Source organism: Falco naumanni, chromosome 9 (assembly GCF_017639655.2).
Source record: "Falco naumanni isolate bFalNau1 chromosome 9, bFalNau1.pat, whole genome shotgun sequence".
Classification (NCBI taxonomy): Eukaryota; Metazoa; Chordata; class Aves; order Falconiformes; family Falconidae; genus Falco; species Falco naumanni.
In genome coordinates this window covers 25779500-25802565 of record NC_054062.1, presented here as the reverse complement: position 1 = coordinate 25802565, position 23066 = coordinate 25779500, and the positions used below count along the sequence as shown (strand labels likewise).

At 34.3% G+C, this 23066-nt stretch overlaps 1 protein-coding gene across 2 annotated transcripts in view; it reads right to left on the bottom strand.

Moving 5' to 3' along the window:
• LOC121094010 (adhesion G protein-coupled receptor A3-like) overlaps positions 1 to 23066 on the bottom strand; it is a 277788-nt gene that overhangs the window by 109121 nt on the left and 145601 nt on the right. For both annotated transcript variants that reach the window (XM_040607076.1, XM_040607077.1), the window contains 2 exons: positions 22713 to 22874; positions 17457 to 17672 (listed from right to left, as the gene is read on the bottom strand). In XM_040607076.1, the coding sequence (XP_040463010.1) occupies positions 17457 to 17672; positions 22713 to 22874 (378 nt within the window). The remainder of the gene's footprint in view (positions 1 to 17456; positions 17673 to 22712; positions 22875 to 23066) is intronic.

Genomic DNA, 23066 nt, shown 5'->3' with positions numbered 1-23066 from the left:
GGGTTAGAGATCATTTAGGCAAACCTGACACCCACAGATCTATGGGCCCTGATGGGATGCACCCCTAAGTGCTGAGGGAGCTGGCAGACGTTATCGCTAAGCCACTCTCCATCATCTTTGAAAGGTCATGGAAAACAGCAGAGTTGCCTGAGGACTGAAGGAAAGCTTTTATATATATATATAAAACTAAGTATAATGCAGGCTTTCCAAATTCCTGTTTTTCTGAAAACTGAGATCAGAATCACCAAACAGTGCAACGTATTCTGTCACCTGAGAAACCTTTATTGACTTTTTTTGAAGTGAAAGAACAAGTTGGAAGTGTTTGGCCAATAACCTTGTCCAAAAACTTTCCCTCAAGCCTGTTTGCAAATAGTTGTTATTACGTAGGCACATAAGCTGCTGTTATTATTGCTGTGACAAATGTAACTTGGAATCTTTCTAAGAAATATTAAAGTAGGGAATGTGGCATCACCATCAATACTCATAAAGGTTTAAAATTTCAGGTACGTCTGGATAAAGACACACAGAGAGAAGTCATGTCCATCACTTATCATCATTAAGTTTTTCTGAGTTACTCTGGTATCAGAAAGTGATTGCAAAGAGCAGTGGCTATATGAAACCACTATGTCTATTACCAAAACTTTGAACATAAGTAAATGTGGGGTTAGTGGTGACATTTGAAACCTGTGCTCTAAATCGATTTTTAGAGGGACCTACCTGTTGTCAGCTATTTTATTTGGGGAGCTCAGGGAAATGGTTAGGTCACATGAAGAGTTCTCTGCAAAGATTTACACAGAGGCAACTGTATATTACCTTGATGCTGTTGCTACCATCCCTTGCCAAGATAAGTGCCTCTGCTCAGTTAAAGTGAGTCTTCATGTTCATAAGTGATTTTCCAGCAATGACATTGTTTTATTTTGATTGTGGATGAAGTAAAGATCCAATATAAGAAAAAAGTCAAAGTGCCTTTTTTTTTTTTTTTTATCTCCAGCAGACAGAGACCTTTTAAAATTCATCAAATACAATCATGATATACAGTCTGCTTACTATTTTCTCCAGTATTATATTCTTATTATATTTTGCTCAGAGAATCACAGGAAGAATATTCAAACAATTAAAACTTATTGAAACAATTCAGTAGAAGTTTATATTTATCGTATTTAAAATTCCTGCTGGACTTTTTAAGATTTTGATTGAAAAATCCCACATTCAAAGCAATTTTAACTTTGGACAATCACAACTATAGTTTTTAGAGTTACTGAAAATATAATTCTTTTACCAAACTTTCAGTTTCTATTACAAAAAAAAAAATACCAGAAAAACCCTTTAATGTAGACCTTTCAAATACTTCTCCACCTAAGGGAGTCACACAACACTCAGTAGACGACATTCTGCCTTTGTAAGATAATAAAGCAGCAATTTCTTGAAAATTTCTGCACTGCAAGAAGTGGAAATGTGTATTCAGCCCTTATCAGGACTATCTTTATCATGAGGTTTTCTGCCTATTATAGAATAGTAGTCACCTTATCTGTAGAGCAGAAGCAGAAGCATCACAAGCAGCTGAAGGGCAAGATGTGCCTGACAGTTTCTTTTGCCAAGAGAACAGAAAATTAAAAATTCAAAACTAGCCCAAAATAACTAAATATTAGTTTAAGTGATAAGCAGTGCATTAGTACATTACTGGAAAAAGAAACAAATTACCTGATTATTTTATAATGCATTGTCTTCCTCTAGAGAAAAAAGAATCAATGGAAAAATAAATCCAAAAAAGACATAATAAACATCACAGTAAAGAGAAATAAAAATGCCATAGAAGAGACTGAAAAAGCAGTGAAAGAGAAATGGGTGAAAATAGTTCTTATTATCTTAATTTGTAGTGATTATTCTAGGTTTGGTCAATCAATAAGCAAATCCCTCATGGCTGAGGCCTTAGAAAGTCTGACTTAAGTTCTAAGGAATTTTTAGGCAAGGATAAAAATAATTACATAATCTCATGGTATTTATGAAAGCTACTAAGGAGCCTCTGTACAAATCTGGTTTCTAACATTTCTGTTTTATTGTGACATGATGCACAACTTTCTCAGAAGTTGGGGGATGTGGAAAAATGAGAAAATGCTTTAATGAAAAGACACTAAGTACAAAGCAACATTTTACTTTTATTTTTTAAAAAGACTACTCCTTCCAGACACTGGAAGAACTAGTATATAAAAAAGAAAGAGGATGGCATTGTGACTTGATGTCAGAGCATGGGCATTTCATAGAGTGGCTGGTCTTAAACCAAATTTTTACTCCTTCATACAAGATTCTTCTCTTACTACGGATTTATGTGTATCTAATGCTCTGGAAAGTCAATCAGGAAAGATGGACAGTCTATCCTATGGCAATAGTCACTGAAGCAGGATTACTACTCTAATGCTCCTGTATGTTTCCACAGACCGCATAACAGGTACAGCTCTGATGAATCCACTGCTTAACTATCTTCCTATTCTGCAAGTCTCACAATCTGCAGGAATACAACAAATTCCAACAAGTTTGTCTGAATACAGTTAGATATGATGAATGTGAAAAAGCAGACAGTTCTTTCAAATAGTATGAGATTTATGCTTCTTTACAAAACATAGCCACATAGCCAGCAAAGCTTTCTGTGATTAGGCAGGGAGAAGCAGGATTTATTCCAAGAAGTAATAGTCTAACTGAATCAGCTCTAAGCATTTATCTTGCTGCTTAAGGGTTATAAAGTGCTTGTACTACAAAATAAGTACTTAGGACCCAATACCATAGCAAAATACAAACAGATATAAGATGACAAAAGCAGCTGGATATCTTGACACATGCTGTCAGCAGCTTTATGAAAATTTTATGTACCTGAGGCTCCTCACTGATAAGTTTCCCTTCATTCATCCCTGTAGACTTACATGCTTGTTTAGAGAGATAAAATTTGATGAATTAATATGTATTTTTATTAAATTTTATGCTGTATTCTGCCTGGATTGGCTTCACAACCCTGTTATGTGACATAACTCCAGTAAATTTATACATATTGCATTTTCATTTTATCGTTGCTTATAGATCAACCCCACCGCCGCACCCCCAATAATTTCTTCTATCCTTTATTTTTTTTTTTTTTTTTAATTTTAAGTTTATTTTTAAGGGGGCAAGGGACTGTAAAATAATTGCTAGGAAATCTACTGTTATGTAACAGTATGAAAGTGTTGATAAAGACATCTCAAATATATTACGGTCAAGAAAACCACCCTGAATATATGATTAGACTGAAACTTTCCCAGCAATTTCTTAAAACTGTGTTTTGCAAGCATCCATTTCAGCTGTAACATAGCTTATAGAGCTATAGCAATGCCGTGTGATAAAAACTGCACAGCATTTTTCAGTATGCAGTTCCACAGTTAAAATGATCTGCCTTCTTTCTTATTGAGATAATGAGAGGTCAGTCAGTCCTCCTGCATGGCTTAACAGAAGAGAACACTCAACCAGAAGGCAATAATATGGTGAAATGGAAAAAGAGGAAGAAAGGAAATATCTATGTTTTCAAGACTGATTATGTAAACAGACAACGTTGTTCTACATGGCAGAAGTATTATAGAATGAGCCTCTTACACTCCACAGGACAATTTTTGGGAAAATCTGAGAAGTGTACATGTGGTGAGAATGTATGTAAAGGACAATCAAGAAAAGTTAGAACAAGTTATTAAAATTACTAATTTAAAGTAAACGAATAAACTGTACTTAGACATTTCTGTTCTTTTCCTTCATAACTAAGTGGCCTTAATTAAATTTAGCTGAATTCATTTCCCAATTAATTCAATTCAGCTGAATGGAATTAATACTACTTTGATTCTGGATAAGGGTGTCTACTTAGGGTTTCACTTGAACGCTTTCAAAATTCATTCAGATTAATTTTCCCCAGTATCTAAATGTAGACAAAACCCTTAAACTGATTACAAAGGGAAATGAAGAAAGGACACATGGAGTGTCACTAGAAATTGTTACTTGCAAAATAATCTCTATTACAACTTTGATGCATTATTTCAATATATACATATTGAAACCTACAGAGGAGATAGGCTTGTGCTCTCTGAAGCCCTTTTAACCTTTAAGTAGAACAGAGTTGGTACCATTATCTCTTCTTTGCAAGTCAGTGTGGTATACTTTCACACCAGCACAAGAGAACATACTAGCAAAGCTAAGGACACAACATGAGAAAAAGAGTTCTAGTTCACAGAAGTTCTAGTTCATACATCACCATAGCTGTATGTAAAATCTGAAGCCTGTTCCCTTCTTGCACTGATGATGTTTAATTTAGTGTCCTAAGGTTGTGAACCTCACTCCAGTACTTGTTCACTGAGCTGAATAAACATCTCCTTTCTGACTCTTCAGGTTATGTAACAACTTCACATGACACATCTGCACATTTTGCTTACAGAAGGTATATTATATTTTTTGATTCTCTGACCCATAGCCCAGTTGCAGAAGACTCATTAAACTTTAAAGAAAGCTTATTCTCAGATCCTAATGATTATTAAAAACTTCCATTACCTGGACTGAAAAATAAGGCCAACAAATTTTACTTTCAAGGATACTGTGAAATCAGCAAATACATGGTAGCCCCTATCAACTGTATACATGTTTCTGAAAATGGAAGGCACATCAGAAAGAAAATCATCATCATCTAGATACTTTACTCTTCCTAGGGGTAATGGTGTTTTAGAAGAAGTAGGATTGCCAGGGCATGTCTACTACATAAGCAATTAGTGCAAGCATAAGTCTGGACAAATACATTAACATCTATCAAGGATGAGCAGATAATTAGGAGAAGCAACTGTTTACCAGCTCATGCTTATACTGTCTCGATTCTTACTGAATTATCTTACTTTCACCAATGATTTAAATTTGACATATATTAAAGATAACCTTTTAGAGTTTTTTAAATGACGATATGAAATAGTGCTCTATTCACTTTATGTTTGCTTTTTTTCCTTTTTTTAAGTGATGAACAACTGGGTAAGATATTTCCAGGAATCTGTAATTCATTAGCCAAAATAAATAACAGACTTCTTTAAAAAAAATAAATAACAGACTCCTTTTTCAGTGCAGTGATTCCATTCAGATTATTCAATGGTAAATCAGGCCAAAATAGTACAGCAGCAGGTTTTCTGAGTAATTATTGCAGATAGTCAGCTATCAATAGATTTTAACATTCACTGCTAGTTTTCAATTATGTCTAGAATGATGTTCCAGACTTTAATGACTACTGCAGAAAAAAAACCACAAATACACAGAAAACCACAGTTGCAAAAGGTACACAGCAAGTCCGATTCTCTTTGAAAGTTCCTTCCTTAAAGAAACTCTGGCAATTGTGTTGTGGAGGAAAACAATGCTAAAGCTTGATTCTGCCATTTGATTTGATACATTATTTGACAGAATTAAAATGAACTCTAATGGTAAGATGCACTTTATTTGAAATACACTATATACATTCTGACATATACTCCCGCTAGACATTTACTTACTACAGACTTCAGTTAAACTGGACATGAAATTTCTGAAAGCAAGGATTAAAATATGGATGTCAAATCAATCAAGTTCACTGCAAGCCCATAGAGACTGAGAGCCATTGTTTTGGTGAACAGGAGCTGTTAATAAAATAGTTTGGAATACACACATAATCCTATTCAATGTGGAAGTTAAGAATGTACACATGTAAATGATCAGTACCACTTAAACAGTATATTTGGTGTTCTGTGGCATTTCTGTAGATGTCTGCTATCATAAGTGCAGCAATAAAGGCTGAAGAAACAACATAGCTGTAAATAACTTCAGTTCAATGAGTCTGATAATTCTATGCAACTGATAGACTATATTTAGTAAAAGTTTCAGATCTGTTAAGACACTTTACACAGTACTGATCAATAAACTTATGAAATACAGGAGGCTTTCAGTAATATAATGTCACAGAAACTTGATTTTTTTTGTAAGTCTCAAGTCCTAAGCTTACTCTTTTTCTTTTAGAGTAGCAGCATATGCTGGTCAGTGAAGCGTACACTACACAGCTGTTACATCTACTGTATGACCTGTACATATTGAATTAGCCATTGTGTTTTTCAATTCTGGTTCATCAGACTGTTGGTCTGTGGGGCTTTAATCTAAACTTAGCAAAAGAATACAATTCAGTGTTATCTTGTCTATCCATAATTCATAGCCTCCGGCCTGTTTTGATCTGAAACAACTGGCCAACTCTCTTTTTCTTTCTTTCTTCTTTTAAACAGTAATGCAGGAAGTATGAAAAATTTCAGTACAAAGATTATGACAGAAAATCTCCAGGACTGCAGTTTGGTAGTGTATGAATATGTATTTGCACACACAGAGAAATTATGTTAATAGATGTGGGCTTCTTAACAATCATCATCACACCTGTTCTCAGGTTTTTACATTTGCATTCATGGTATATTAAGAGAACTACTTCTGTATTTAAGAACAAATGTAATATAATTTAGAGAAAAATAAAGCCAAGTGTCATACTGCAAGGCCTGCTCCATTAAGTTATCTCAAAACTTCAGATCTCTTTTCCTAAAGAAGACACCAATTTCCTCTTTTAACAATCTTCTGCATATGGTCTGTTGTTGAGGAAATCCATAAGGTGTGCAAAGGCAGATATGAAAGAAATATTCCACTGCATTCCCTTTCTCTATATATTTTTCTCCTGAAGTATGTAGCCTATTAGATTTCTACTAGAGGCAGGAAACAAGGCTAAACTGAGATTTGGACTGACCCTTCACGGTGCTGCTTACACCTCTAAATTCAACATTTTTCACTAACATTTGAATGAACATTAGATTCAAGTTTCTTACTGAAGTACCGAATCTTTCTAGCTATCACAAGTACAATTGTAACTCCTAATTAGTATTTTTTTAAATTACTATTTAGTCACTCTTTGATACCAATACAAGAAAGTGGTACAAGGCCTGGATGAAAAGTCATTTAAAACTGTTTTTCTCAAGTTCATTAAGGAAATCTAATTGTCTGTATTTCATCATGAAGTTCTCTCAGAAACAAATCAAAGTTGCCTGTGAGTGTTATTCCCTAAAAAGATTGTGACGCGTATTTACTTCACTTAGAATGACTGTGTGTAAAGTCAAACAACGAATACCTACTTAGAATTCCTTTCTCTGTAAAAGAAAGCGCAAGTGCTTCATTAAAAACAAACCTGGCCTTAAAACCAGCAGGTTCCTTCATTGATGATTTGGAAACCCAATTAACACCTCCAAGTTCCTTCACTGACAGTTTGGGAATACAATAACAGTAATTTAGAATAATTAATTAAATTTTATGTAGAACTATGGAATTTTGAAGATGTGATGTTTATAATTCACAGTTGGGAAGTTATGTTATAATTGCATCTGTACTTTTCAGGTCTGTATGTATTATGTTCAGTAACAGTTCAACTAATTTACCACCTTTCCTGGATAGATTTAATATATATTATGCAAACTATACATAAATCAATAATGCAGGAAGAGTTCCCAGTATGAAGATGAACCAGCATATCAACATTCATTTGATTAAAAATCCACTTCTCATTGAGATGAGTTCAAGAAATACTATGGACATATTTGTGAGATGCCCACTGGGACAGCAGTCATGCAACCTTACATCCTATTTAAAAAAAAAAAAAAATGTAACACATGACATTCAGTTTAAAGTGGCAGACAAGAATGAAGAATTACAGTCTCAGTCAACTCTCCTAATAACAAGTCATAAAATTGTGTTTGTTTTCAAATAAATAAACAATTCTCTCTTTCTCCCTCATCACCAAATCTCTCCTTCCAACAACCTCCCACAGTATGTCTTAACAGAACAGAGAGTGATCTTAGGAGGACTGTAAATGCAGCAAACTGATTATACCAAGTTAAATGATTTTCCCCCTTTCTTTCCTTTTCTGTTTTCTACTTCATTTTCCCTCTGTACTTTTTTTTTTTTTTTAGGAGACATTCTCAAAGTTTAGAAAATAGATCAAACTCTAATAGCTTATAGGCACCAAAACCACATATTACTTGCCCATGTGTGCACTGCTCCTTCTGGAATAACTGTTCCTAACCCCATACACACAGAAGCCAGGACACCAGTCCTCAAGGTCATGAAACTTGATTAAAAATTCCACAATAAAACTATTTATATATATGCAGGGTTATGTTTGTATGTGCTTATAGATGTGCAGAAATTTACCATTCTTTTCATACAGTCAAGAATGCCAGAACTTTACCTTGATTTTTAAAAACATAATAAAAATTTTCTCCCATCATTATTTCATCTGTGTGTTTTTAGTGACTATCACTATATTACATCAACAACTACTGAAATAAAATTTTTTACTTCACAGAATTTTTTAGATTGATGAGTCAGAATACACTAAGTACTTCTGGATTCACCATGATACAGAACATCTCTCAAGTTCTTCAAAGTGATAAAAGTCAATGAAATGCAGAAATACTAAGTTCCTTTACCTCCCTTAAAAAAACCACAACAAACCAACCCACAAAACCAACAAAAAAACAAACACAAAACCCCCAAAACAAACAAACAAAAAAACAAAACAAAAAACCAACAAAAACTGACAGACTTCTACTAGCATCCCTATGGTTTTTTTGGAAATAACAAAAAAAAAAAAAAAAAATATCAGGGGTGAACTCCTTTTCCAGCTAAGCCCATCAAAAATGGAGAAACAGCACTGTGCCCAAATAAATTATTTCCTCATAAACAGCAAACAACAAGGCAATAGTGGCAGTAATGTAACATAAATGTTAACTCAAATTTCATTTCCACTGTCATGGAGACAGTTCTGAAGCATACTAGTCTTTATGAATCAACTCCTCGGTATAGTAGTCTCTTCATAAATCACTTCAAAAGAGGCATTCTACCTAATTGCATCCTTAGGTCTACGCTGTGCTTAAAATACAGAGGTAACATACCCACTTCCTGGACTAACAACTTGCATTCCATTGCTGACTTCCACTGCATACACAGTAATGACTATCTATCTAGCTATATATATATATATAGCCTCTGGAAAACTCCCACAACATAAAAATTATAGTGTCCTAACTACCACATAGAAAATCACACAGATTAATTCCTCTACATCCACAAAACCAAAAACTGCTCAAAAAAATCTTTGATATGTGACCTCATAGACTGCTGCATTTTCCCTGAGCAAATCAGATCCTTAAGAGGAGCTACAGCCACCACTGTCACTTTTGTAAGGAAAAAGACTGTACTTTTCACTGAGCACCTTTATGCCCTGTGCAGCATTTGAATCCTCCAAAAGGAACCTCCTCCCTTCTGTGCTATTGGCCATTTCCCCCTGATTATCATATACAGCTGGGGACTGGAAAGTCAGGAAACATTTAGAGTTTCTAGGAGAACACACACTCAGAAAAAAAAATAAAAATCTGGCCATATCACCTGCTAGTCATCAAAGCAATTTATTTTAGTGAACTCTTTGTCATCATCAAACTATTTGTGGTCCAACAAGCCAACAGGAATCAAACCAAGCCAGAAAAAAAGAAGAAAAACTTCTAAACACTTTTACAGTTACTAATATTATCCATCTAGAAGCTGGAAATGTTTTCTGTAACAGCAAAATTAGGTAACAATCAATTAGCTAAGCAATCACATAGTGAAAAAGGTTTTGAGAAACAAAATGTAATTATTTATTGGATGCTGAAGTATGTTCTGTTACATGACATCAGTCTTCCTCAGTGAAAATAAAACGGACATTAGAAAGAAGAATCTAAAAAAGAGTAGTTGAAAACATTCAACTTTCATGCAGTTCTATAAAAAATGTAAAAAGTTGATTAGTATGGTAAGAAAATTGTAGTTGGAGTGTAATTCCTCAAATGTCAATGCAGAATTGGGAGTTTCACTAGTACTCACTATTCTACTTGTTCATTATTATCTTTGTACCATTATATTAACTTAAAATATGTTTTAACAACTGATGTACTGTGTTATTAACTGTTACAGTATCAATGTGCTTCTGTTAAGAGATTTATCTTAATTAGCGTACAAACTATTATTCAGCAGCAGAATGAAGGAGTCTGATAGTTTATAACAAGGAAACTAATCTTACAATGCCCTTTGGGAAATTCCAAAGAGAACTTTGCTGTAACAAGAGCAATAGTGCAGAAAATCAGAAGAAAACAGTTCTTTACCCAACCATTATGGATGAGAGTATGCCAGCGTATCTCTCAGATAAGTATTGACAGCATACATAAAATCAATATGATTCATGTCTGCCCAGGAACAGAAGCTTGTTTCACAAGAAAGAAAACGTGAGTTGAAATAACAGAATTTTATATAAAATACAAATTGGTAATTTTTTACAGTCCTTTTGTCCTTGTATTTACTCTCTTCAAGCTACTCAGATTTCTTTTCACTTCTCCATACATGCAAGTCTAAACTGTACAAAGCATTAAAGGAGAACCAGTTAAATAACTTTAAATTTAAACAATACATGTTTCTGAAACATCAATACCTTAAGCAATGAAGTTCAGAAAACACTTGCAGGTGACTGATGTTATTTGCAGAATAAGTTTTTTATTTGCTAAAAGAAAAGTGGCAAAGGGCATGATAAAATAAGAAGGGATATGAGCTTGTAATTACACATTTTAAAGTTTGTTCTAAGCACCTATGAAACAGGAATATATGATAAATTTTTCCTACTCTCAAAAACATAATTTATACTAATTTTTACATATTTAAACATGTTTACCAAATATAAGAATTGTAGAAACCCTTCTGTATACCTAACAATGAACATTTTTCACACATGCATGAATAGTATTTTGTCATTGTTTCATTTTCTCAACGTGTAGGAAGATCCGCAAGAGCAGGATAGCCATCCACATAATAAAAGACCATGGATGCATGTGCAGAGAAAAGAAGGTATATTGAACATAGAATGCCAAACTAGAAACTACAAAGATGTCATAGTAGGCATAAATATACAAAGACATCGCCTGAGAAGGAACAGTAGTAAGAGTCATAAATATACAAATGTGTGATTTCAGCATTCTGGAAGAACAGAGGGGCAGTTTGTCTTCTCTGGTTTTGATTTGTAAATTAAACCCATCTAATCAACTAAATGACAGACATTTCAGCTTCTTCCATATCTGGTACTAAGTGTACAATCTAAACACACCTACAAGCAAATTAATGTCCGCACAAAACCTACTAGTTTATATATTGTATTGCTGTAATTCAAAATAAGTGGAAATTCTTCCCAGATCCTTTCTTAGTACTAAATGCTTTTACTTAGTTTACATTTTATTTTAAAACAAAGACTCAATGGCTGTAATAAAAGAGATATGAACAGCTACTTTTCTATACCTGATAGGTATTATGTCTAAGAATGAAGAAGATTATAAAAAGTTTCTTTTTAAATGTAAAACATATAATGAATGTGATTATTCAGAATATGAATAAATAGATACTATACGTCTGGATAGATTCTAAATCACAATACAAACTACTATAGTATAACATTGAAAACAATATTTTAAAGATAAAAAATATAGAATAAATATAAAAGGACAGAACAGGTAAAATACAATAAACTTGAAAATCCCTATATCAGTACCAACAACCTATCCATGGAGAAAGAAGAAACAGACCTAGAATGGTTATTGTTAAATCAATACACAAAACTTACACCCAAGAAAAATTTCCCATAAGTTCCCAGAGTAAATTCTTAAATTAATATCAATATCTAATACAAGAAGAGCAAAATGCTTTGCCTGCTAAGACACACAAAGAAAAGAATAAGGGAAAGAGAAAAATGGATATAAATGATTCCCTAAGGAAAAGGAACAGGGCAAATTCTGATGTATAACAGGAAATGCCTTGATCGGGATATTTAATCATGATATATTTTACAATACTTCAAGGAAAAAATATTTTAAAACCAAAATAAGCTATGATACTATGTATTCCAGCATGGAGCCCAGTAGTCTTACTGTCATACATATAAAACTGAGAAACCAACTTTCATTTGGTGGTGCCCTGCTTCACTTGACAATGTTTTCTTTATTGTATGTTTATTGCAGTTGTAAAAACTACAGATTCAGAAAAAAGAAAAGGATAACGTTATACTAATCTGTATGATATAGACATAATTAAAGTTCATCATATTTGATGAGGAAAGTGCTGTTAATACTCTCTAAGAAGGTATGTGCATTGGGAAATTAGAGGAAATCATGATGGAAATTATGATGCCAACATAATTCATGCTACAGTTGTGATGCCTATCAACTTACTAGTTATTACACTCTAGATAAAAAAAAAAACACAAAAACAAAAAAACCAAAATTACCCTAATGATATACTGTGGCACACTGTAGTATAGCAGTATTTTGTTGGGTACATTGGCTGGTATTTTGTTAATATGGTATATGTGGTTATGGAACATTTAAGTGTGAATCTTCTCAACAGGAGACTGAAAAACTGTTCTGCAATTTTTTAATGTAGAAGTGAATGATAGAATATCTGGACTGGCAAACATCTAGTCTGATAGACTGGACCAGAAAAATTAACCAAAAGTGGCCATCTTCTGTGCAAGCTGGGGGAAGTATTTTCATTTTGTATTACATTTTAATTGCATTCACAAACTTTATAAATTACTTTGAATCCTAAATTTCCTTAACTGATCTTCCTGCCTTGAAAAATTCTCTACACATGCATCTTGAACACAGAAAAGTATATCTTAAAAGGATAACCAACTCAACGGAAGCAGTAACAACAAACACATGTTTAAATGAAAATACTTTCCATAACCAGATTCACAGGTGATTCGAATATACATAACCATTACAAATTACCAGTGCAAGAGGAAGATTCCTGTTAAAGAAAATGTATGATCTAAGGAGCTAGAATAGAAGTTTTAAAATGCTGTTGTTGCTTTTGTTTCACCAAAAGAGAACAAGGTATTGCTCAAATTATAGTCAAAACTAATTGTTTTTGCAGAAGTACTGTAGGAAACCATTCTGGAACCTATAGCTCAGTAACTGTACATCTTACACTCTGGCTTTGACACTTCCAGTATAAATTGTAATTATTATGTATATAAGAATTAGTTTTTGCATTAATGAGAAAATTATTGAACACTACTAAGCAGCTTCCACATGCACATAATTAATTATCTATAGAGATCCCAAACATTTCACATATAGTCAACTCACACATAGTGGATTGTAGGAAAGGCAGTTTCATTATAAAACCTATTTTTTGCACCTTCAGACTCTCCCCTTCACAAATTCCTTTGGGTTTTTAACTTGGTACTTTATCCTATACCAAATGCCTTGTCACTTGTTGGTGGAAATCTTTGCATCAAGTTCTTTTCTGCATTCCTGTTAACATTTACGTATAAATTTGCTATTATTTATATATTATTTGTATTGCCTGACATACAAAATTTATTTTATGCAAGAAAAAACCTTTCCTTACATACTGATTGTATATTTTCCAGTAAATATCTGAGACAAGAATATTTCTAAAATTTTATAATGTCTCAAAGTGGTATAAGCAAGTAATCATAGGATTTTGTGAAAGCACTTTAAACTTTGTTTTGTAGTTAGCATGTCTGCTACCAATCATAGTACCAATATAACTTTTAACATTTTATCACACAGACATCACTTATAATACAACCTGACAAATCAAAAGGTCAGTCTGGCTCAGAGTATACAAGAAATAAATTGAATTGAAAAGTTATATGGAATGCACGGAGAATATTATGAGGAATTAAAATTTCCGAAGTCAGGGATTACATGTGAAAATATATATTATTGAAATTTTGACACTTAACTTGCTAATTCATTTGTGTGTCAGAAGAACAATTAAAGTGAGGAAAAGAAATTTTATTTGACAAGTGTTTTTAATTAAGCCAAAACTGCAAATTATGTTATTAAAATATGTTCCTTAAAGTCCAAGCATGAATATTGACTCTACAGCCCCCTATAAACTACGTATTTGATTATGATAGTATGGGAGCTTTAAAAATTCCTTTTATGTTGAAGTAAGTTTAGTAAGTTAGAAGAATGGTTAAGTGGATAGCTGATTATCTTTGCACACTGGAGATAGTTTACAGATTCAGGCTGGAACAGAGATTATGTTCAAAGCATGCTTCAGGTCTGATATCAAATGGGAACCAGACACTGGATTAATACTGAACAGCACTAGAATTTCATAAGCTATTCTCACATTGTCTAACTTCAAACGTTACAGCAGCCTTGTTGGTGTGTCATTACTGTGATACTCTTAGACTACATCCAGGTCATGGGATAGTATTGTGCCTTGGGAGCATTCCTGTGACAGGATCTGTCTGGAGTCCCAGGCTGGGAAGATGCCCTTAAGCCTAAGCAAAGATGAAAACCACCACTGTGTCAAAATACAAGCCACCATATGAAAAACTAAGATATAGCTGAGCAATCATTTTTTTCACCCAGTAGAGTCCAGTCAGATAGGAAAATCTCCCTACTAACAGCAGAAATGGGATCTAAGAGAAGGCATCTTGGTCTAAATCATACCAGAGGAAACCTTTGATCTGCAATAGTGATAAATTATTCTTTTCAACCTTTCTGATTGGTTACTGGCAACAGAGTCAGAATTAGATGTAAAGATAAAAAATTATGTATCAAAATGCAAGAATATTTTCCTTTAGATTACCTGGAAACACTGCAAGTTAGTCTATAAAAGACTTACCATATACCTCAACCATAAGTGGATATAGGTATATTTTACGAGTTACCTCCTGAACTTCTCTAAATGCCTTTTAAAGTATTTAATTGTCAAAGTTGATTTCAAAGTTTATTCTTTTTAACTCTTTGTTTTGTTTGTTTTTTTTAAATTTTCTATTTAAATTTTTAATATTTTTTCCCCTTTGGGGGGCTCTCTATTCCATAATAATCAGATCAGGTTAAATTATGTACACCAGATCATTGACTAAATTTGTATCAACTTCCTACCATTGCCAGGAAATATCACTATGGATAAACTACAAAAGCTTTGATTGTATTATTAAGATACTGTGTGATGATCTGTTTCAGTCTTCTCCCACAAATTGCTTCATGAGTCACTTTTTAAATTTATTAGTGCAATTAGTTAGCAACAGACAGATGGCATAAACAATTGTTTATGCTTAGTGAGCAGATGATTTACAATATTACACATTTGAAGAGAGCTACACTTTTAAGCACAAAAATATATAAATATTCTCTTTTAATAAGCTTTTTAAGGTCAGCTGTTCACATTTTTATTAGAAGTAAATTAAACTTGTAATTACCATTTTTACTTAGTGACTTCCATTAGATTTTTTCTTTATGATTAATCCTATGCTAAACAGGGGAAGATTCTACCAATAAACTCAGCATCTAAGATGAAGTTCTGAAGTCAGACATAATATTAATTTAGATTATGGTGACTAAACATTGGTAACTAAAACAAGCAGCTCCCACCTCCATCACAAATTCTTTATTTTCCTGAACTTTGCATAGCACAATCAAGTAGGTTTACTGTTTGCCTCCATTAAGCAAATACAGAAATAATTTTGCTAGTGGTGGATGATAAAGAATTCCACTTTCTGTTATCTGTTCAATTCTACAGATCATTCGACAAAACCATAAAGAAATGCAACTAATTCCAGAATAAATTAAAGGAGTGCCTACCTAAAAGTTTGAGAACAATCTATGAAAACATCTTGCTTTTCAGGATTAAGTTAATGTATTCGGTCTGTTCCTTCACACATCATATTTAAAACCTGAGTATACCTTAGTGTTAAAACCTAAAGCCATGAAACTAACATATGGCTGAATCTGTAATCTCCTGTATTGTGCTGTTATAATATTTACAAATTCATGTACAGGCAATAACTAGTGATCCACATAATAAAGTTAATTCTACCAGAACATGTATCACATACTTCAAAATTGCTTTGCATGGTAATAAGTTTACTTTCTTTCTCCTAGCTTCTTTGTGTAGTCAATAGTTTCCCTTCTGTATGTTGTATAAAGTCAGCTAGGTTCAAAATATATTAGGAAAGATTTTAATGATAACTTTATATTGTGACATTCTGTCAACATTTTAGAAAGGAGCTTCAAATAAATATTCTAACTTACTCTACTTGTTTAACATATACATGCTGATAGGAGAAATTTGCATTTATGGTAGAATTCTTTATAACAGGAGAGAGACACCAGTGCTTGACCATCAAGCTTTTAAGACATTCATTTACTAGAAATGTTGGTACTCAGTTTCTGAAGGAGTACAAAATATACATGTAGAGCTGATAAAGAAACCTTCCCAGTTCTTGTAATCCCATGTATATTTCTATATTGACAAAACTATCCTGTAACACTGCAGAGTATCCCAGGGTTGCTTGCAGAAATCTTGTATCTTTTAGATCTCTGACATTTGGTTTTCATCTTATGGATGTCAAACTCTTATCTTTTCAGAGACAACTTTCTCTTTCCTATAGATAGACATGTTAACACTGTCCACAGAAGAAATTAACTCCATTGCAGGAAACAAATGTAACCTATTCTTCCATTATTAGGATGACTCCTTTTTACCAGAAGATCCTGAGAGCACAAGCTACCATATCACTGACTGCATAGTCCATACAGAAGATTAAAATGCACCACAGAGAAAACAACTACAATCAAAATACTTTCTAATTCAATAAACTAGTAATATTGTCCAGAAAAGTATGATTTTGTCATAGTAAGTATTTCAAGAAATAAGCCCATTAAACAGATTCAGCTGAAGGATAACAAAAATTCAGCTCTATAATACTTAAATTTAATAACATGCTCAGCCAAATGCAAAATTCCATTTCCTGCTAGATCAAAATTTAATTGTTCCACTTCATTATTTGATAATAACACTGCATTCTATTAAAAGGCTTATTTATTACGGTTTTATCTTCAATTACTATTCAAAAATGCCAGTGTAACACTCCCTCTGTATAAAGTTTTAGAAGATAAGAGAATGTAATATTATTTAGTGGAAGTAAAAGTAACTTCCCTAAAAAATACCATTTTTGCTATGTAAAATCCCCTGATAACACCTCACTAAAACAAATATTTCCAAATTACTTTAAAGAGATTGCTGACATATAGAAAAGTTTGCAGAACTGGACCCAGAGACAGAAAGATGACATTTACATCCTACATTCCTGCATTCTGCCTGATCACATTAATGGAATATCCATTAGAACAACAAAATATGCTACACCCAACACACCAGTTTAAGGCCACTTACATGTTGAAAGTATTAACCAGTTTACTAGCAACACATAAAATATACATTTTCCAAATCAGTATTCTGCTTAAAGTTACTACTGAAAATATGATGAAACAGTTGTTATATTCACAACTGTACTGACTTACTCTGGTAGAAGAATTCACCAAAGAACCATTCAGATTGCCAGTGTTGCACTTGAAATTCAAATATTGATCAGGATGGTAACTTGCGTCCCAGCTTCCCAAATCATGCACCACTGACTTGTCAGAATTTGCAGGTATTTTCTGGAAGGCAGTGCAAGTCATTCCTGTGAAACTATATGGCTTGATCATAAAGGCCTCCAGAGCAATATTAAGAGATACCTGGGAAAGCATTGAAAAGCAGATATATTGCTAACTCATTAAGCATAATTGCATTATTATATGTGCATTCTGTGTTTACTATATATACTTTATAAAGGATTGTGCATGCACAAACTTCCATACATACTTGCGTAAGAAAGAAAACAGAACTTATTAAAAAAACTGATCTAGAATTCTACAACAGCATAGAGAGTTTGTTTAATCTTCTTTAGGAATACCTCAGTTTCTATCAGCTACATCAGTTATTATTATATCCGTTTTGCAATCGTGTCATTATTAGCTTCAATGGAATCAATCCTGCTTTAAAGCATTATAGTTATAAAGTGATCTAGCAACAACAGTCATAGGAATTATTAAAAAAATTAACAAGTAGGTGCTTTGTACCTCAGAAATGAAACAGAAAGCTTCTTAGCTAATTGGTGAATGGATGGATTGTTTTTTTATAGATCTGGCTCCATTAGAATACTGAACATGACTCTATTCTTCAATATAACACCATGTTATAGGTCTTCGGCCTACCCTTTAGTGAGGTGATGTGTCTAGATGGGGATTATAGCATGGTGCAGATATATGCATCTCTATCCTTAAACTAGAATATTCATTTCAGCACAGTCCTGTGCATGAGGTAAATAGCTCCTGTCATAATCAGGTTGACTAGCTTAGACTGGTACCACACTGACTGAACTATATGGGTTTTGATTCTAGGCATAGCTTAGTGATCTGTGAGTGTATGTATTTTGCACGTTGATGGCAGTGCAAAGATACCAGAGTCAAGCCACAAACTAGCAGATTTATCAAAAGAATAAATGTACAAATGTGGCAGTTTATATTACTGTACTTGGTTTCTGTTATGCAAGCTAGCAATGAAGAAGTACCTTAAATCCACTTGATAAAAATTGGTGTGAATCCTTCAGAATTTAGGACATCTTGCTGACAAGAAATGACTTCACTGAAGATCACCACATTAATTCTTTATAATAAATGAATCTAAATAAAATGTTTTGCATTAAAAAAAGAACAGTAGGATAGAGGGTAGCCTAACTGTGTAAAAGTTATGGTACCAGAAAAAAATAAATCTTAGAATGAGACACAGTGCATGACTTGCTGGTCTTCTTTTGAAATTATGAAACAGTTTTTGAATGCACCTTCTTCTGTCACTGATGATTCTGCATACGTCCAAAATGAAAATACTGAAGTCTCATTAAGCAGTTTATTTTATTTTTTGTCAAAATTAGACAAAATCCAGAAGCTTTCAGTATATCTTTTTGTATTTTTTATATATAAGTAATATATGTATGTATATATCACTTTTAAAGTAGAAGTAGCTTAAAGATTCTTTTTAGTTGTTTCAAGATTCGTAAACCGTCTCTTTTTCAGATTAAATTTCCACCTCTTCTATCCTTGCTTGAAGGTGATTCTTTTTCTACACTTGAATAACAATGCCAAAGACTGTTAAGAATCAAACAATTTTTGTCTCTAAAAATCCAGTGGCTCTTTACTGAAAAATCCTAAAACCTGAAACTAGGTTTACCTGGATAAATTTTTGTACCATTGGTAGGTAGATAGCCTTTCAAGGAGTTAAAAAATTTACTACTTGAAGAATACTGTTATCAATATCACAGGAATCAAGCTACATGACTCAGTTAAAAGTCCTGTGTGGTAATAGTCTTTCTTTAATCTTGAATAAACATTTAATTATTCATTGTTTCATGTTTCCTGCTGTAGAATGGGCATAACACTAGTTCCCTGTTATGCATTTGTGAGGTGATAGTGAATAAGATGTTTGCTAGATAATATTGTAATGAGGTTTGAAGTGATTTCACAACAGTGAGCCCTACTTTTTAAATTTTGAGTATTAAATTCTTTAGATGTTTGGAGTTTTCCACTCCCAGAATATACCTGTAAAGGCCTGGCAGTGTTCAAACAGTGTGAACATGCATTCTCAGCATATAGAAACGGATAAAATGCAAGGTAAAAGTTGGATTATTATTATGTACGATTGTAAAATGAGCCACAAAGCTACAAAATGGATACAGATGAACTCAGAACAAAATTATCCATGGAAACAAGCCACAGTCAGGTACATGTTATGAAAAGCCACAAGCTATTCTTGTCTCTAAGCAGTCCAGACACAGAAAATGGTAATTTGGTGACCATTTCCTAAACCTCAGATAAAGGCACCACTCAGCAGAAGAACCCAAGGGGATTGTTACCTGGGTAAGCTGAGATCAGTGCCAAAGGCTGCAGAGACCTAGACCACAAACAAAAAGCCACCTTGCAATTAGCCTAAAATATTCTCCCAGTTTCATTGGCTGGAGAATGAAATGAAAACTCTTCAGGGGCGGGTTCTAAAACTAGTGCACATGCCTGAGACAGGACATTTGAGATGGTTTATCATGAGTGGGAAGTCATCTTTCTCAAACTGCACATCTGACATGTACACAGAAATTAAATAAAGGCAGGAGCGAAGCAGCGCCTCAGAACAGTACTGAAGGGAAGTTAGTTCCGGGTGCTGAGGTGTACAGATCCACCCCAGGAGTTCCCATTTGCCCAGGGCACTCCCCACCTCTCTGGCTGGGCCCAGGGCCTCTGCGGGGGCTCCTGTTCCCTCCCCTCTGGGCCAGTGTCAGGCTGAGGCTCCTCACAGCCTCACATGAGCTCCATTGTGGCTGCCTTGCAGCCCAGTTGCCCCAGGCGCATCACTGACCAGGGGCCAGCCTGACCCTGATCTGTGGCCTTGTGCTCCCCATTGGGCCACATCACCACCAGGGAGGACATGGCCCCGGGCTGGGGCTGCCCCCAGCTGCCCAGGCCTGCCACAGCTCTGGCTGGGGACAGTGAGGCAGGCCCTGGCTGGGGGCAGTGGGACAGGCCCTGGCTGGGGGCAGTGGGGCAGGCCCTGGCTGGGGGCAGTGGGGCCAGCCCTGGCTGGGGGCAGTGGGGCCAGCCCTGGCTGGGGGCAGTGGGGCCAGCCCTGGCTGGGGGCAGTGGGGCAGGCCCTGGCTGGGAGCAGTGGGGCCAGCCCTGGCTGGGGGCAGTGAGGCAGGCCCTGGCTGGCAAGGCCTCGGCCCTTGCAGCATCCAAACCAACCTTTCCTCTATATGACTTCTGTAAGATTTTAAATGCCATACAGCAGAAGAACACCTTCTTTGTTTTACTGTTATATGATTACTAAATGAAACATTAACTATATCGTATTTTTAATACATATATATATATATATGAAATTATATAGTATTTTAAAGTTGCTGCTGGTCATTCTTCCTGCAGTGTGTTTTGTATGCCATTTGACAGCAAGGGTGGCTTAAGAAGATGTAAACAAAGGTATCCGTCCTGGTGTTTTTCTGACCTTGAAATTTAGTCATTCCAGAACCTCATGGAACTGGAAAAACATTTTTGTCATCCAAAAACAATGTAGGAATAATAGTCATGGCTCCCAAGTAGCTTTTCAGTGCACAGGCAACACAGTCATGCATATGTTACATGACTGGCACAGTTTATAGACATTCCTTTTTTTCAGGAATTGTACTATAAGCTAGCAACTACCTAAGCTTTGGGGATTTTATTTGCTGTTGTTTAAAACAGACAAAGCAGATGCAGTTTCTGTGAGACAGTTTTCTGGCTGCTCTCCAGAAGAAACAGAAGTGTTTGGTATTGCATGAGATGATACCAGAAAAACTCCACAGCTTTATTTAGAAACTGCATTCAACAGTAAACTAATTCCTGTACAGAAAACTGTAAGAAGCAAAAAGACAAAGCATGGTAAAAAGGTTAGCAATACAGATCTACATCTGAGTACACAAAATCATTGTTTACAGTAATGTCAACAGCTTCCTGAAGCAGTGACAAGAAGCAAGAGAGAAAAAAAAAACAACAAAAAAGACCTTTGGCACTTGACATTTAAAAGAAATTTAAGTGTAAAGCAACAGAGCCCTCATAGGTATCACATTGCAAAACACTTCTAAAAGGTACATTATTTTCTCCATGTATTTAATACAAATAAACACTTCTAGCAATTTGATTCTTTCATGTAAATGGGAATTAAATAAAAAACTTCCTTTAGAAAAAAGTCTAGTGTATTTTTGCCTATTTTTTGAAGGTCTGCTTATACAGTGAAGGAACTAAGGCCACTATATTATTTAGCTCAGCCTATAATTCTTTTTTTTCTTTTTTTTTAACTTCTATACCTTATTGCTGTATTGAAGCTAACACTGAACTCACTTTTAAATAGTGTGTTCATGTAAATGTGGTGGACAGCTGAGAATATAAAGGTTGTTTAAAGTCTATCAATCAAACCAACCCAAGGAGCAGTAATGCTTTAAAACAGTTAAAGCTGTAAGTTTCAAGCTTCTGATTTAGATGCATTTCTGCTATTTAGACACTGAAACTGGCAAAAAGATGGTTTCTCAGTATCCAGATGACAACCCTCAGTATCTAAGTGACAAATTCATGTAGGTAGAGGCCAAGGAATAAGAACAATTATTTCATACTACCACAGTTTACTTCTAAAAACCTAAACCTAACCACAAATTAGTAATCTTTATGAAAAGATACATATTTTTTGATCATTTTCTAAATGCTTTAAAACCAGTATTGTCTAGAAGGGTCTCTGAAAGGCATATTAAAATCCTCAGGCAACAAGGGAGCATGTTGTCTTTTCTCTTATTAAAAATTTCACTCAAACAACTTAGACCTTCCAAAATAAACATATATACTATAGTGGCAGGAGCAATAGAAACTGAGTGAACAGTAACACCACAAGATAGTCTTGTGAACAGTCTATTGTAAGAATAAAGGCAATGAGTCAAAGTCAAGAAAAACTTCTTTTCATATACCATCAGTGATACTAAAAATATGTTTTTGTCTTCCAAACAAGAAGAAGGAAAAAAACCCCAAACACAGATCCAAGCATATCTATGTAAATCGGCTATGCTTACACAACCTTGCTTCTCTATATAGTATTTGTTTGTAAAAGTTGTGAAGAAAAATGACATTTTAAAAGTAAATTCTGACAAAAAGCTTCGTAATCTTATGAAATACCTTTGATATAACTTGAATATTGCTGGTCAGCATTTGACTTGCAATATGTTCCACACATCGTACAATCCTAGTGCAGGCTTTGTCTTCCTTTTGAGCCATCCACAACACATGATCATCAACCAACATTATATTGCTGGCAATTTCAATAAGAGCATCTCCAATCTGGAAAAGAAATAAAAAACCAAAAAATGTATTGTCTGCGAAACTCACAAAACCAGGAAGAGAGCACACAAGAGTATAAGTGAAAGCAGATACTTTATTTCTCTTGGTAACCATCATTCAAAGACAGTTTTGATTTTATTAAGAAAATTAAATTGAAAGAAAAACAAAGACCAAGAAAAGTGCAACTCACTT